At 40.5% G+C, this 16,078-nt stretch overlaps 1 protein-coding gene across 5 annotated transcripts; it reads right to left on the bottom strand.

Moving 5' to 3' along the window:
• Window positions 1-1,129: 1,129 nt before the first annotated feature.
• On the bottom strand, window positions 1,130-11,844 carry NQO2 (N-ribosyldihydronicotinamide:quinone reductase 2). Of its 5 annotated transcripts, none has more exons than XM_040548041.1 (8): window positions 11,683-11,838; window positions 11,026-11,078; window positions 10,712-10,841; window positions 9,237-9,401; window positions 7,575-7,705; window positions 5,097-5,210; window positions 2,632-2,733; window positions 1,130-1,454 (listed from the first exon to the last, which is right to left on the bottom strand). In XM_040548041.1, exons 4-8 carry the CDS (start codon window positions 9,274-9,276, stop codon window positions 1,281-1,283), a joined length of 561 nt encoding a protein of 186 aa, XP_040403975.1. In that variant the 5' UTR covers window positions 9,277-9,401; window positions 10,712-10,841; window positions 11,026-11,078; window positions 11,683-11,838; the 3' UTR covers window positions 1,130-1,280. The 5 variants fall into 5 exon arrangements, with proteins under 5 accessions (XP_040403975.1, XP_040403974.1, XP_040403971.1 ...); XM_040548040.1 differs by having other exon boundaries at window positions 11,540-11,837; XM_040548037.1 differs by lacking the exon at window positions 10,712-10,841 and having other exon boundaries at window positions 11,683-11,840.
• Between the last annotated feature and the right edge of the window lie 4,234 nt (window positions 11,845-16,078).

Here is a 16,078-nt window from a genome sequence, read left to right as displayed (position 1 = left end):
TCCCTGTCTGGAGTGTTAGATAACTCTGTCCCTTCCCAGCTTGGGCTTGGCATGTTTATTGCTTCCAGTCCTTAAAGAAACCTAAGGGTGGGGCATAACAAGCCTGCAACGTGCATGCTCTGTATGCGGAGGGCCGAGTGTCATTTCACAGTGACTCAGACTGTTTCTTATTCAGGCTACATTCCTTTAATATCAAAGTCCAAAGTCAGCTGTTAGGTAAGTTTATCAAAGCAAGAAATTACATAGCTAAGCAAGAAACCCACTCTGTCATATGCACAAGTTTACTGCTCTCAAGCACCAAAATTATTCCACTGAAGTTCAAGGTAAGATTCCCAAATATCAAGAAGCATTTTTTTTTTCTCTTTGTGAGTATGTCTTGGCCCATACATAGACAGTGATTCTGCAGTTTTTTGGGAAGGCTTTCTGGCTCTCTGACTGACAGGTTCATCTTATACTGATGGTGTAGGGGATGCACCAAGCTTGCCAGACCTGAATAGCAATGCTGACTGGTGTGCAAGGGCAGGGAATAGATATAATTCCCTTTTGTCTCTACTTAGCGTAATGAAAATAGTCAGTTCCCTTTGATTTTAGGAAACTGCTTACTTTACAAGTGGAAGCTGCGCTGTAAAGAAAGGCAATACATGTTTGTACTACTGTGGAATATTTTTATTTACTCCTTTCCTTTTCTGGCATGTCTTGGCTTTAATATATTTGTAAGTACATGGAAAAGCCTAAGCTGCCAAGAAGGCTTTCCAGTTGCCTAAGTCACTGTGCAACTATACATTCTTTTGCATTATTCACAATCTGGCTTCGTGCCTCAAAGACACAAGTGTAGATCTCTCATTTAAAAGAACAGGTTTGTCCATAATGAGGTTGAGCGTAGGCAGTACATTCCCTGGCCAATTATTTAACAAAAAAAAAAAAAAAAAAAAAAAGGTGGCTGTTGGTACAAAGAGTGTTAAACTTGGCTACGTGCTTTACTGTTTCATTAGCAACAATGGTATAATCTGCAATTAAATACCGCTTGTGTTACCAACCGCTTGTAGGCAGGATGTCACTGTTTATATGAGCAAGGATAATTCTTCACAAAGAGTTGTGCACTCATCATTGAAGAGAATCCCTCAGGTAATAAAGATAAATTCTTTATTGTCAGCTAAGCTGCTAGCCGTAGTACTCAAGATACCTAAAATGCATATGAATTACGAGGTCAGCATTCAGATGTTGAGATAAAGCACCAAAAAGAATGGAAACATTCTTTTCTGTAGTCTTGTGTCTGAACATTACTTGAAATACCACTCAGGAGAGCAGTTTATGGGTTCTTCCTTCCAAAGAGTCTTCAGACGCTGGGCCCAAGCAAGCAGCATCTCCTTCCTTTTCTCCTCAGAGACGTATTCTGGAGCAAAGCAGATGTGAGGCTCAAGGACTTTGACACCACAAAAGTGCATAATGCCATGCTAGATCCAAAGCAAACAGAGAAATGCCTCAGTTAGCTTTTCATTTTCAATTTGAGCATGTGCAGTATTCAGTTCTGAAACTTCCTCTGACCTGATATGGCAGGTTTTCTAATTCTGTGCATTTATCAGGAGAAGGGAAATAAATTGCACAAGTTCATTGTTTGCCTTGGCAGTTTGTGTTGAAAGCTAGGCATTATGCAGACTGACATACAACACACCGAAGAATAAGGTCAACTTAATTTATTCTGCTCTGTGAAATTTATCTTTAAGTGCTATTAAACCCATAGAACTGTTCTCCTCAGCTGCCATATTCTATTAAATTTGCAAAGATCAGAGACAGCCTGAAGTTCATTACGTTGCTTGAATCTCCATGGATTGTTCAGGGTTGTAGCACATCTCTCATCTACTTTTAAGTATTTTTTAACCTTTTGCCTCCAGCATAGCCACACAATTCTGAATGAGTATTCGTGCCTTTGAAATCAGCTCAACTTGCCTTTTTCCCTCCCCATATTTCTGAATTTGCAACTGCATATAGCGTTCTTCGTGACGTTGACTTGCAAGCTGTGTAGCTAGGTAGCCTTGCAAGGGCACACAGCTATAGTAATCAAAATGGCTAGGAGACCAGGGAATTTCCAGTAAAATTAAAGCACATCCATTGTATTATATCGAACACTACTTGTCACAATTTGCCTTACCACTTAAATTCCTGAAAGCACTACTACTACCTCTGACAAAAGGGTAGCAACAAGAAAAGACATGCTAACTGTTGTATGCTGATCGTTAATGCCAGGGTAATGTGCGAGTGCCCTCCTGTCCCGCATCCTACATGAATCAGGTAGCTATGGGGAAAAGAAACCCTGTGTGCCAGGGCTAAAGGAAATCCTATTACACTAGAGAAATTAAAAAGATAGACATTATAGGCTTTCTCTAGATTCCAATTTGGAGGAAGATGCACAAATCAAATTCGAAAGTCTGTGGACTTTTAAAGAAGTCTCAGGATTTTAGGGCCCAACTTATAACTTGCAGATACTTGTAAGTGACAAACTAATATATTTATTAATTCTACAATTAAAAATAATAAATATTTTATCTTAAACATCAATACAATTGCTAAAAATAATTTTGAATAATAAAAATTAAGGCAAACAAGTAGCAACCAAATATCAATATACTCTACCTGCATGGGCCACAGGAGATACTGGATATCACCATTGATACCTCCTTTTGCATACATCTCTTTGCTTCCTCCAGTGGTGAAAGAAAACAGGGCTAACTTACTCTAGAATTTAAAAAAAAAAAAAGAAAAAAGAAACAGCACTTACGTTAAGAAGAATGGTTGAATAGTTCAAGAGAGATTCACGGGAAGCTGGACAGCATCAGTTTCTGCAGGAGGTGTCCCCTTCCCCAGCCCTTGAGTTTAGCAGCGACTCCAAGTCACAGACTGAAGGCATGCACCTAAACAACAGAGTGCATGCCAGGGCTTTGGGCAGAGGCTGATTAAAAAGAAAAGGAATTATGTGTACTGACACCCGTGTATGAAGCAGGGCTGACCCTTGTTCTCTCCTATGAAATGTTTGGAAGACTCTGGCTGGAAAGTACTTCATGACTGTGGATATCTTTATTCCTCACTTTCCCGAATGCAGAAATTGTGTGCTACAATCCCCGTTCAGATCTGGGCTTGCTCCTCACTTTTAGAACATTCAGGTGTTCTAAAACCACGTGTTTCTTCTGATTCTATAACTCTGGTGTTGGCCATGGGCTGGTGCTCAGCACTTCTCTCTGTCTTAGCTCCCATAATTAAAATAAAAAAAAATTTTTTTGGGTGGCATGACAGTGCAGTATCACAACTGCCTTGCTTCTAATCAGTAAGCAGCTATGATGGTTGGGGATTGCTCCTATTAATCTAAATGAGGCAGTTATTTCTGAAACTTAAACCAAGCGAAATGGTTGCAAGATCAGAAATTACATAGATTACAGAGAATACAAATATGAAGCTAATATCGGTTATTTCTGGATGTAGTGGTTGTTACCAAGTAAGATCCATCAGACAGCAGGCAGAAGTTCTCCAGAGGTATTCCCAGTGTCATGGAGAATCAAAAAGTCGTGAATTGTCTTCCAGAGATACTGATCTTGCTTAATTTATAAGCTACAGAGAAGAAAAGGCTGAAAGGAGACAGCTGGGATAGAGGCCCAGAATTTCCTACACTGAGTATTGCAGGTTTCTGATTAAGTTTTATAGTTTAATTACAACCTTTGGCATCTAATCCCAGAACACGAATCTTTGTCATCTATTCTAGTATGCCGCTTGTTACAGATTCATGCAATTCTATGGTGGTGAGAAGAATGGCAGATTACAGTTTTAGAAAATGAATTGATTTAAACTGTTTTCAAAATGCGTGCTCTTCCAGTATACCATGATACACCTACCAAATTATGAAGCCCACTTTGCAGGCCAAATAAAAATCTCTAAGAGGTTGCTTAAATCTTTCGGAACCACTGCATCCTCATTATAGTACTACCTTTCAGCCAGTTTTAACAAGTCAGGAGCACGCTCAACACATTACCAAAGCTTTATTATTGAGAGCTGCCAGAATGGTCACTTCATCAAATTAGGATCATTTTCCAGTTACTTTCTGACACCTGAACCGTGTTGCTTATCTATATGTGTTCTCCATATTCTAACCACAAACACAACAGCTTGAACCTTTATCTCAAAAACCAACCACGTAGGATTTTATATTAAAAATGCTTTTCTTTTTCCTAGACTTGTCATGGATACAAAGTTTCTACCTCACATTTTGTTACTGTACTCTCCTATTTACACATATCAGAATATTTTACCCATAGAATTGTCAATACAGAACTGTAAGAAGAGTGCTAAGGTAGACCTAAACCCATGGCTTTTCTTAGTTCGTGTAGAATAAGCAAGAACTGATTGAAAATAAGAGTCTGTCACCAATACTTAAGTTAAACTTCCCCCCCCCACGCTTTACTGAAGTATTTTTATTTTGAAGATGAAGTTTCTGCTGATGCATGATGTTGATGGATGATGTTAATCATCCATCTACTCTGGAATACCGTAGTGTATAGAGGGCTAGGCGCTAGCTGTCTGTTTGGAAACATGTTGACCTGCTACAGCCCCACTAGTCTGAACTAGTGTATTTAGCCTTACGTAATAATCAAGCACAACTGCTTCAGGATGCATGACACTTGCCTTCTTCCCCCTCAACTATAAAGTGATTCATTTTATTAATGTCTTCCTTTTGCAACACTTTGCAGAGAACTCGTATCTGGAAAGTGTTTTGGAGAAAGGTGAGGGAATCAGTCCTTGTAATAGACTAGAAAGAAGTTTTTGTACCTCCTTGTGCTACCATTAGAGCAATTGTTGCATGCTGCTCAGGGTACATTTGGATTGATAAGAAGTTCAGCTTCCAAGACCTGAATTAATGCAAGCGTAATACTGAAGGCCGGAATAAGCCAGAGGTTTCAAGAAAATAAGTAATTCCTTCACAGAAAAAGCTATGGTCTGCTTTCAGGAGAGCTGAAAGTGAAAGCTTTATACAAACATAATGGAAAAGAAAGGCCACTACTGAAGCGCACTGCAAAAATCCTGGTCTTAATAAAACACTTTCAGAAACATACCTTCAGCAAACCGGAATCATAACAGTTTGGGAATTCGTGAGCAAATCCTTGGACCAAGACTCTGTCCATCCAGCCCTTCATGATTGCTGGCATGCTGAACCAGTACAAAGGAAACTAAACAAAAAGGAAATTACCTCGTTAACACAGAGAATCGAGGGCATCCTAAGGCCTGGTCTATAGGCAGTGTCCTATTCTCTTAATCTGTTCAGATCTTGTACATGCCTTCTTACAGGAAGGAGAGGCAGTAACTTTGCTCGGGAAAGATATCTGAAGTGCTTTCTGTTCGTGGTAGTCTCAGGTACCTAGCTAAACAGCTACAGTGCATCAACACCATGCTGAATGTGAGGGCTTCCACACAGGTGAAAGCTGGAAAACGATAAAGCAGGAAGGTGTCACTTAATTCAGACTTAAGCCTGTACGGAATTGTGTCTCCGATTGTTGAAATGCAAAAGGAACGTATAAGCTAATGGTTAATGCTGCCAAAATGGCCACAGAGAGCCCTGTTACCAGGACTGACATCTGGTGATCAGTTCTGATCTGACAGTCCTCTGACAAGTGCCATAGTATCTGACATGATGACCCCTACTGAGAAGAAAGCCTCCTCTCTAACAGTAGGGCTCTGTTCCTCGATCCTACAGTTAGCCCATGGGTCTACAGCCTAAAATTATCATGTCTTATTTGCATTGTCTTGAATGCTCAATGGACTTCTATTCTAGGATGAAGTGCTCTTCTGAAACCTTTGTACACTTTGCAGTATAAAAGAAGAAATTCTATTAGAAGCTTATGTGCATATGGCTTAATTCAAGATGGAAACAATGTGGAAATGGCCAATCACCATGATCTTTGGAAGTGGTGAGCTTAGGCTATAGTAAATTTTAAATTACTTTGCGGTATCTTTAAGTGGCTTTTTTTCTTTCTTTTCTTTCCAATTTTTATTTTTATTTACTTTTTTATTTATTTTCTGCACCAGAACACACTCAACTGCTCATAGTATTTCAAGGACAGAAAATAGAAAGCAACCACTTCCTTCCAGGGATGTTTTAGTAATCTCAGAAGCAATATTGTGAAAATTATGATGGTGTATGTTGAAATGCTTGCTTGAGATATAGTCGCATCCTAGATTTCATCCAGAATGGGACAGTGGAATCTATATAGGCTGTGCCTAAGGCCAACGGTCTGACTGTGAATATGGTCAGATTATTTTTTGTTTTATTACACAGGGCCTCCCAGCCATCAGCACTCTAGAGGACAGTACATTGTGTACTTTATCCTTGCTATTGACTGCGTTTGCACAAGCAGTGACATGTTTCACCCTCTACGCTGCTGATCCCACTATTTCATTTAGGAGCTACTCTGCACCCAAGCATCTGTCTCACACAGGGAACATTGTTTCTACATTGTGGGGCTAGTATTGCTTTCTGTGATATCCCTGTGCCCCGTGCACACCAAAGACATAACCAGCACGGAGTAGAGCAGAGGTGAGATGTAATGATCAAGTCCAGACAGTGCTTCTGCAACTCAGCAATGGACAAGGGCAGCACAGTTGGGAAAGTCAGAATTCCCCAGGCCTGCTGGCTGCTCCCATCTGCTCGCCCAGAAAAGAAGCCATGCCCTGCTTCCTGCTGGCCTGCCTGATAGCCATGGTTATATAGCTCTTTGTGCATCCAGATACTGAATTTGGCCCAGTACTGGTCAGTTACTGGATTTGCTGTTATAGCTACTCAGGTAATTGTACTACTGATCTGTGCTTGTTACTCTACCATTACTTAGAGATAAAGTCTTTGTCCCTACAGCTGATGGTCTGGTGTCTGTTACCATATCCCAAGCCTAAAACTTGGCAGGGTCACCTCAAGGCCCTACACACATTTCTGTGTATAGATCTATGCTTGCTTTTCTTGTGCTCCCAGATAAGAGGATACCATCAGGCTGCCTGATAATATGGCATGGTTCTTATACGTAGAATTATAGCATTATTTCGCACTCGATCCTTTCCGGTCTGAGTTGCTCCATGCAATTGTTTTAGAGTGCAGGTGGCATGAGGAGCAGTCTTCACAAAAGTAGTCTGATCGTGTAGTTTTTGAATGTTAATTTTTCAGTGAAGTGCAGGTATGAATTTTACTTGGGTATTTTAAAGGTCTGATTTTGGATGTCTTCCTAGTCAACAAAAATGTCACTGTGGAGCCATTATTTGTGTGAAAAATTCATATTGTGCCAGAACAAATAATGCTCACACATGATCTAGTATTTTTGATATTTTTTTCCTAAAACATACATCATATCAGAAAAGCCTGACACCTTGAAATTGCTATGTTGGGTAAAAACTATTCTATGTAGATGGCTGAGCTACCGCCTGTTTTTACTCTGGCTAGATTCAATGTTCCTAATGAAATCTGTAATCTTTTCACTTACTGCTGCTTGTGGTTTCTTCAACCCTGTACATTACAAATGAAGTCTTTTAATACAATTTAAAATGATGACCTGAAAAATCAGCAGGTCTGCTTCCTGCACCTTCTTTTGCTCTTCAATCAAATCATTGGACAAACCTCCTCTCTTGTAAGCTTCCCAGGTCTCCACTCCGTAATTGAACTCATCTGAGTTGTGCAAGCAATCTGTGGATAGAAGGGCATGGTCATTGCTTTCTCCATTCCTAGCCCTGTAGCCAAGTAAGAATTAAGTACAGGTTGCGATCTACAGTTCTAAATTGTTAGAAAATTGAAATAATCTAAATTGAAAGAGTTACTGCTTTCTGGTTTTGTCCCACTTTTTTTTTTTTTTTCCTTTTTTTTATGCTATTCCGTATCATCACAGCTGACAGATGATGACTTGACTGTAAACTGGAGAGGAATAGATTATCTCAAAGTACTAAAACTTTTACCTTTCTGTAGGAGACAGAATATGAAGTGCAAAAAGGGGACCTAAGCTTGGCTCTAAACTCTGGTGATGCAGGTAGGTGATTTATGAGGATTTAAGAGAATTTTGCTAATTGCTCTGCCTCTGCATTAGGGATTACTGAAACCCCTCCACAGTCACAAGCACTATGTAGCTGCTTTTCAGCCTCTCTAGGAACACAGCAGGGGCTGGGGAACCAGTAAAGGCTGGCTCTGCTACAGTTGGGTGAGCTGAGTCAAGTGTGTCTGAACCAGACATGCACATTCATTCCTGCTGATTCAACTAGCAGATGGTCAGCCTCTAGCAGAAGGACAGGTGACAAGCAGTGGAAGGTGGAAGTAGTAACCTCTTGAACTAAGCTAGGTACATCATAGAATGGTATGTGAAACGAACATCAGAGGTTGATTCTGGCAAGTGCTAATGCATTTTTGCCTCTCAGTAATCTTACTGTGAATCAAGGTTCGTATTCAGGAGTGGACTTTTAGAAATGCTTACATTTCAATGTTAATAAGTTCCTTTTTTTTTTTTTTTTTTCTTTTGGCCAGTGCTTGCATAAGACCTGTGCTATTTCTTTTTGATTCTTGTTCTAGTGTCAGCTATCTCAGATTATGTTATAGCTTTGTTTTTCCTGACCAGAAGAAGTACTGGGACTAAATGCTACTAAGAGCATGGTGGAACTTTCTTAATCATGAAGATACCACATAAGCCTAACAAGATCGTATCTGTTCTTAAGTCTCAGCTGCAACATCGAGTCATTTTTAGTAATCATGCACTGTCAAGGTAGCTGGAAGGTGCCAAAACAACTCAAAAGCCTGTGTACTTGAGTGCCTGGAGCTAATTTGCTAAAGGCATTTGTAATATTGTTCATTAAGAGAACATGTTTCTTTGAATGTCTCTTCAGTTGATTGCAAGTACCAGGAAAACAATACCATTCCTCATTCATTTTGGTCTAAAAGCAAAACACTATTTTACAGGTCTGCACCACACATATGTTTCCTCTCTCTAATTGAGGAGCCGTTTTTCATCAGATTTGTTTAAAAACAGGTGATAGTTATGCTCCTACACTGACATTTCTTGGTCAGTGCTTACAGAAAATAAAAAACTAGGTCTTGTTATTTGGGGTATATTTGTACAAAATAATAGCAACTATTTTTCAGAATGCACCTAACAGCATGGGTTCTAGATTGTTAATGCAGCACAATAGACAAGATTAAAGTCTGTCTCAAAAAAAAGTATTTTGGCTAGACTCACCAACAATGTCATTTCTCGTTGCTCTTGGCTCAAACTGCATCGCGTATAAATCAGACACGGTGACAGTGCAGCCCTGTTTGCTTAATTCTTCTACAGCAACCGTCTTCAAAGATCCATTCAAAGACTTGGGCTCTTGATGTGCGTAGACTATCAGGACTTTTCTCCCTGGAGGCAAAAAGAAAAGCAGAAAATACCTTTGAGGTAGGCAGATACAGAAGAGTTTGTGGAGCCAGGGCCAGGCTTTTCATTTTTCTGTACTGTGATTTTCGAGCAGCACGGAGCTGATAGTGGCAGCATTTGACTCCTGCCCAGCAGAGGGACTGGTCAGTAAATGCCTCCCCACCCCTTCAGCAATATTGCGCTACGCTGGGTTTTCCTAGGCAGGGCTTAGTGGGCAGTAGGTGCCTTTCTATAGCAGGCCACACTGCCCTACATTAGTGCAACTCAGGGCTTTCCCACTTCTCTTCTGGTATGGTCCATCCTCTTGAGTCAGCATTTGTGTACAGCTGATTCCTTCAAAAACTCTCACCCTACACAAAAACAGAACAAAACAACAAGCAGCTTTCTGCTGGTTTAGCTCCCTGAGCTGAGTCAGACAAGCTACAGAGCAAGAGTGAGGGACAGGATGGGATCAAAGCAGTGCCAATTTACGTTCCCTCAGACTGTTGTGGAAACAATTTTTGAGAGTTCAGGGCATTCTCCTACTTCATTGCAGGTTCCCTATGTCTTCTGTTGCCATGCTGTAGTGCTGTGCAAGTGACAACCTCAGGGTAGATGTTTAAGATGCCACTATCCCACTTCAGCATCTTCACAGTGACTTCAATAGCAAGTGACGTGATTTTTTCTTAGATATGTCAATGAGCTGTCTGTTGTATCTCAAAATAAAGCAGATTTAATCTAAACTGAGTGGCAAGATGGATACTTTAGGATGCAGCTTCTTAAACTGATCAATAAGGGGTATTAGAGTTTACTTGTTCAAATTTTTATGGTATGTAGCCCGTTCAATTTTAATAATTCCCTAAAAAAAATCACGCGTCACTGAACACAAGGGAAAGGTAAAATATTCTTATGGGGTAATATGTTTGTACATACGTACTTAAGAGGATTTCCAGGGATTATTGAAAATGTCTGGATCTGCAAAATATGCAGCTCTTGGTTCCTATCTGCCAATCTGTAACAGGTATCTCCTGAATTCAGTGGACACAAGCTGTATGCCCCAGATCACCACCAGGTCAGCAGGTAGTTTTGGGGTGTCAGAGATACAAGAACCAGTGCTGAAGGCTTGAAAAAACAATGCCTATTTTTTTAACATAAATTTTAAGAGGTAGTGATTTCTACAGTGTGCTTAGCATCCTGCATGAAATACTAGCTTTGCTAGAAGTCTACTACAATTTGTGGTTAGATGCTACCACAAATTTAACAAGTGTATAAACTATTTAAACCACTGCTCACTCACTCCTTGTAAGAGCAGTTACCTTTTTGCTGTTCTTGCTAGCTCTCAGCAAATAAGTGGTTCAGTGGCTGGAGATGACGAGCTCAGAGAAGCCATAGGATTAATTCTGCAAGCTGCTAATTTGTTCCCCTTGCAGTGGAGTTGAGGGCACTCTAACAGTGGAGAGATTAGAGATTTCAAATGCATGCTTTACTGAAGAAATTGTGGTGATTTGAAAAAAAAAAAAAAAAAAAAAAAAAAACCACTTTAGTATCACAAGTAAACACTACAGGCATTCCATATAGCAGTGTGCCCAGGGCCTAAGCGAATAGCATCCTTATTAGTATTTTTTCTTACCTGCCATTTTCCAGCAGCACTCAGTAGCTTCTGTCCTGAGAATCCAGCACGGCCTGTAAACTCAAATGACAGGTTTGTTCGTGTGAGAAGCACCACGAGGAGGTGCACGGACAGCCACCGGCGCGGTACCACCCGGCTGGGAGCGCCGTGCTGTGTGGTGCCGAACGGGCTGTAGGCCTGCGGGAGGGCGGGCAGGCCGTACGCGTGCTCTTTTGGCAAATGCTGCTGAGCGAGCACGTCACCTCATGTTCAGCTTTTGGCAGAGGCCACCGAGGGCCCGGTGGAGCAGTTGTTGCCGCACTTAGCAAAGCGCAGCTCCCCGCTCGGTTAACATGGACGTACTGCGTCACTCTCCAAAGCTTCCCCAGAGGAAAGGCAGAGAGCGCTCTCGTTTTTTCCTCTTTTCCTCTAAAAAACAGTGTCAGGCCCACTCGCCCCCCTGTCCCCCGTGCACAGCCCTGCCACCCATCCGGGGCAGCGCCGCGGCCCCCCCTGCATCCCCCTGGGCCTCCACCCGCAGCGGCGCTGGGGCTCGGTTCAGACTGGAGAAGCCGGGGCGGACAGCAGCTGATCGGGCCCCTGGCACTGAGCCGTAAGTGGCAGGGCTACCACCCGCGTCCTCTCGCAGCGGGTGTGCAGAAAAACCTCTGTGCAAACCTTGCCCCGCTGGTGTTTTCCACCGGCTGTGCTCCGTGGTGCTGCGTTAGGGGAGACACAAAGCCCTCAGCCGTCTCCCCGGCTTCTCCGGGAAAAGACAACGCGCACAGTGCTGCTGGCACTGGGGACAGCAGTGTCCAGAAATGGGAAGTGACCCTAGCGGAATCTGGGGCTACAGCAATTGCTCACCAACAGTCAGTATGCTGAATATAAAACTAGAGCCCAAATTCTGCTTGGTGACGCTCTCCTGCTTATGTGGGAAGCAGCGTGGTAAAGAACCGGACAGGGACTCAAGAAACACAGGTTCAATTTACTTTCTCTAAGGTAGGATGATTTATTTTTGTCTTTTTGTCCCCTCTGGTAACAGAAGTGATGAGATGATCTGATAAAACAGTGTTTCAACAGCTCAGGGCTGTTAGTATGCTGTTAGCAAGTAGAATTCACTTTTGTGAAGACTGGGCAAAAGCTAAGAAAGAAGCTCAAATGGCTGTAGCCCAAAGACTGTAAGTTTTTTATTTTATATATCTTTATATATGTATATGTATTTTATACCTCATATCAGTGGCCAAGCCAAAAATATTCATTCTCCTTCACCCCGCCTCGCCCCCTAAGCATAAAGTCTACTTACGGTAAGACAAGGGAAACTAAAGGAAAAATGCTAGTAGTTTACATACTGTACCTAGACAACATTGTTTGACATACCATATAATATAACAACTCACAGAAATAGCAAAGAAAAAAATTACAAAGCACAATAGCAAAGAAAAAAAAAATAAAAAAATTACACTGTGCCTGTACTTCAGGGAGCGCATTTGTGATGCATCAGATGGATGAACATGTATGTTAAAATTCACAGATCTATAAGAAGAAAGATATTTTACTACCTGGTAAATAATAGGCTTTTGAATGGCAGATATTACACCACTGTAGGTGAGCTGTAGTTTCAGCTTTGAGAAGTTTATGAATTTGTAGAGCGTAAAATCATTAAGTATTTCTTCACATAAGCCTAAAAGCCAGTGATCTCATTGTAGAGGTAAACAAACAAACAAAAAACCCCACCTTATTCCTTGGTAAGGCTGTAAAAGTTTACATGACTAGTTGCCATGTTAATTCCTAATATACCCTAAAATCCATTCTTCTCAAATTTTGTTGGACTTATCTCTAATAATTTTATAAAATTAAAAATAAAATCCTTTCAATTTCCTGTTTGTCTTTGGACAAGGCTCCTTATAAGGATTTCAGCAGCCAGATTCAGCTATTTCTTAGCAATCACATGAGCACATTTATCAGAGCTCTTAAGAGAAAGTTCGGGGTGATTTGGGGAATCCATGTATTTTTGCATTTTGGGCAACTCTGTAGGACAGAGTGGAGCTTCTTGTAGCCTCCTTCGCCCTCTTTTACTCTTCCTCCATTTTTAAAGTTATTTAGCACTCAGGAAAGTGTTACTGTAGCTCAAACATCCTTGCAGGACAACACACCTCTGCAATGAGAATTTCGTTTTGCAGGTTGGGAGTATTTCTTAATCCTCTTTTTTTTTTTTTTTCTTTTTTCTTTCTATAGCATTTTCTATTACTCTCCCCAGTCCTTTAACATTTTTTCTCTCTAAGGAGTTAATTGCTAATTAGCAATGAGAAAAAGTAGCTGTGACTAAACTGGAAGAAAATTCTCCTGTCCCTCTCAGCCATCCATGAGAATTGACTGAGTGACTTATACTTCATAAGAAATTTAAATGTTTACAACCTCACTGACTATTGATTGTCACAGATTGTTTTTTGTCTCTAACACAAGACAGAGAACATAAGAAAATAAAAATGACAGCAGAGATTCAGACCAAGGGTCCATTCCTCCTAGTATCCTCTCTTCAACCCTGCTCACAAGTATCTGGCTATGAAAGAGTAAAAGCAGAGTAAGCATGTAGGATATTCACCCTACTGCTCTCTCAGACTGCAGCTATCTTCGTCTCAGACCTGAACATGTAGTTTGTATGGTAACCTCCAGTTTGCCTCTCTGCACAAGATACTTTGCCCAATCTCCCTGTGAATCTGTGCCAATTGTGCAATGTCCCTGGCAAGGACTTCCACAGATTTATTTTCTGCTATGTGAGGAACAACCCCTTTTGGCTATTTCGCATCTGGTTCCTATCAGCTTTGTTTGATGCCCTTTGGTTCTTCTATTGGGTGTGACAAAAGAACAACTATCTATCTGTGCTTGTCTCCTCTGTCCAAAGGTTATTTTGTGGACTTGTATTGTGTGCCTCCCAAATTACCTCTTTTCCAGATAGAAGAGTGCTCTTCAGGTGCTCTTTGTTTGGAAAGTCTTCGCTACTTTCAGTCATTCTCATTGCTCTTCTCTGCCCTTTTCCAGTTCTGCTGTATCATTTCTTGAAATGAGGGAACCAGATCTACAGATGACATTCACAGTATGGAGACACCTTGGATTTACCTGGCTGTGTAATGATTTTCTCTCTTCTGCTCTCTGATCCTAATAACTATCACCATAAAATTTGCTTTTTTGATGGCTACCAAGTGCTGAGCTGATGCTTACATGGAATTATCTGTCATTATTAGACAGCTTTACTCCTGGTTGGTGGCAGTCAGCTCAGAGCCCCTTATTTTAAATGTGAGGCCAGGTTTCTTTGTGTCCCATGAGCATCTCTTAAGATTTGAAGAGACTGAAAGTAATTATGAATCATCTGGTCTCCTGAGCAGAGTCCAGAACACTCTGGTGGTCTGTCATCAGATCCTGCTGAAGGTGGTTCACTGCAGAAAAAATACCTTAGGTTTTGGTGAAGAAACAGAAAAAATGTAGGCATAATTTTGTAGTCACTGGCATGACCTTGAAACATGAAGGCTCCAGTCACTGTGTCAAGAATTGCTAAAACATGCAACAGCTGTTAGATGGACACACAACTCCTATTACACTATATAAAAAAAAAAAAACAACTATGCTTTCTTTACCTAAGGTGAGGCATCAGCTGGGTGTGAGTTTTGAGAGTAGCTCTTCTGAACTCAGGAGTTTCATTTTTGCCTAAATGTCATTTATATGATATTAACATTTTTGTTTTGTTTTGTTTTTTTGTTTTGTTTTTTTTGTTTTTAAATATCTGGCCTAGAAAGAAAATTAGTAGTTTTGTCACAGTTCCCCTCTGAGGACTCATTCATTTCTGCTACAAAGAAACACAGTCAGCATTAACTGAAGGAAAAGAGAAAGTTACTATAAATAGGAAACTGTTTCTTGTCAAGGTAAATAGTTATGAAGAAAATGGAAACATAAGACACTGTACCTGGAAATCTTGGGCAGGTAGCCTTAATTCAAGAACTTCCATCGAATACTAACCCTATCTTTTTCCATTTCATTTTAAAATATATTTTAGTTCCCTTTTCAGATAATTCTGTTGTTGTACTTCTAGTGCTATTCTATTGGAAGTCTTCCATAGGCTTGGAGTTCACTCAGATGAATAACCATAACATCACAAAGCAAGACTGAGAGATGAAAAATAATCGAAAATAAAGTATCCACGAAAATAGAAAGTATGAGGAAGGCAGGAAAGTAGCCGTAGTGGGAAGATGATCAATTATAGGGAGATTAGTAGTGAAATGGAATCAAGAGCTCAATGTGGACCTTGGTGGTTTTCAGAGGCCAAACCTTGCCAAATACTGGTCAAGAAAATCTTTTAGTCAGTAGCGAGGCTGATTTGACAGCTTGCTTTTATCTGCTAGAAAAAAAAAAAAAAAGTATCCTGCAAAATTGGAAGGGCCATGGAACTAAAAAAGGGAAGAATCATTCATATAACTCTCTTCATCAGAAGCTGATTCCTGACTTTCTTTCCCAGGATGGAGACACATTCCACTGCATTCTTCCTTTCCTATGATGAGATACAAGGTCATGCTATCCACAAACTATTTTCCTCCTCTTCTTTCAGTAGTTCACAGGTAGAGTGATGATTTGGATAGCCTTGAGCTGTCAAATGGTATTCTGCAAATGGTATTTGGATAAATTTCTACCTGCAGTTTAGTTCCCAGGTGTTTTATGCTTCTTTGAAACCATCTGCTCTCCTTAATGAGTCCATTAATAATTTCTTGAATTGTTACCAGTGATGTCCCATGAGCAATCACTAATTTTAAGACACACAGCTATATTCTGCACACAAACAAAGATCCATTTTGTACAAGCTGTTTTAAAATTCTCTGTTTTGCTGAGAAGCTTTTGTATTCGATTTTCGGAACTAAATATCTACTGATAATATTGTTCTGAAGTTACTGAATTTACTAATAAAAAATGCCCTTGGTCATAAGATGTATATTACCCAGCTAGGAACTAGAGAGAACTAGTTCCTGACTTGAAATAATTGACCATTGGATATCCCTTCAGATAACTAAATGTCCTGAACCTGTAA

The sequence above is a fragment of the Cygnus olor genome, chromosome 2 (assembly GCF_009769625.2).
Source record: "Cygnus olor isolate bCygOlo1 chromosome 2, bCygOlo1.pri.v2, whole genome shotgun sequence".
Lineage (NCBI taxonomy): Eukaryota > Metazoa > Chordata > Aves > Anseriformes > Anatidae > Cygnus > Cygnus olor.
Note: the sequence above shows the minus strand (reverse complement) of the source record. Positions and strands in the feature narration are given on the sequence as shown.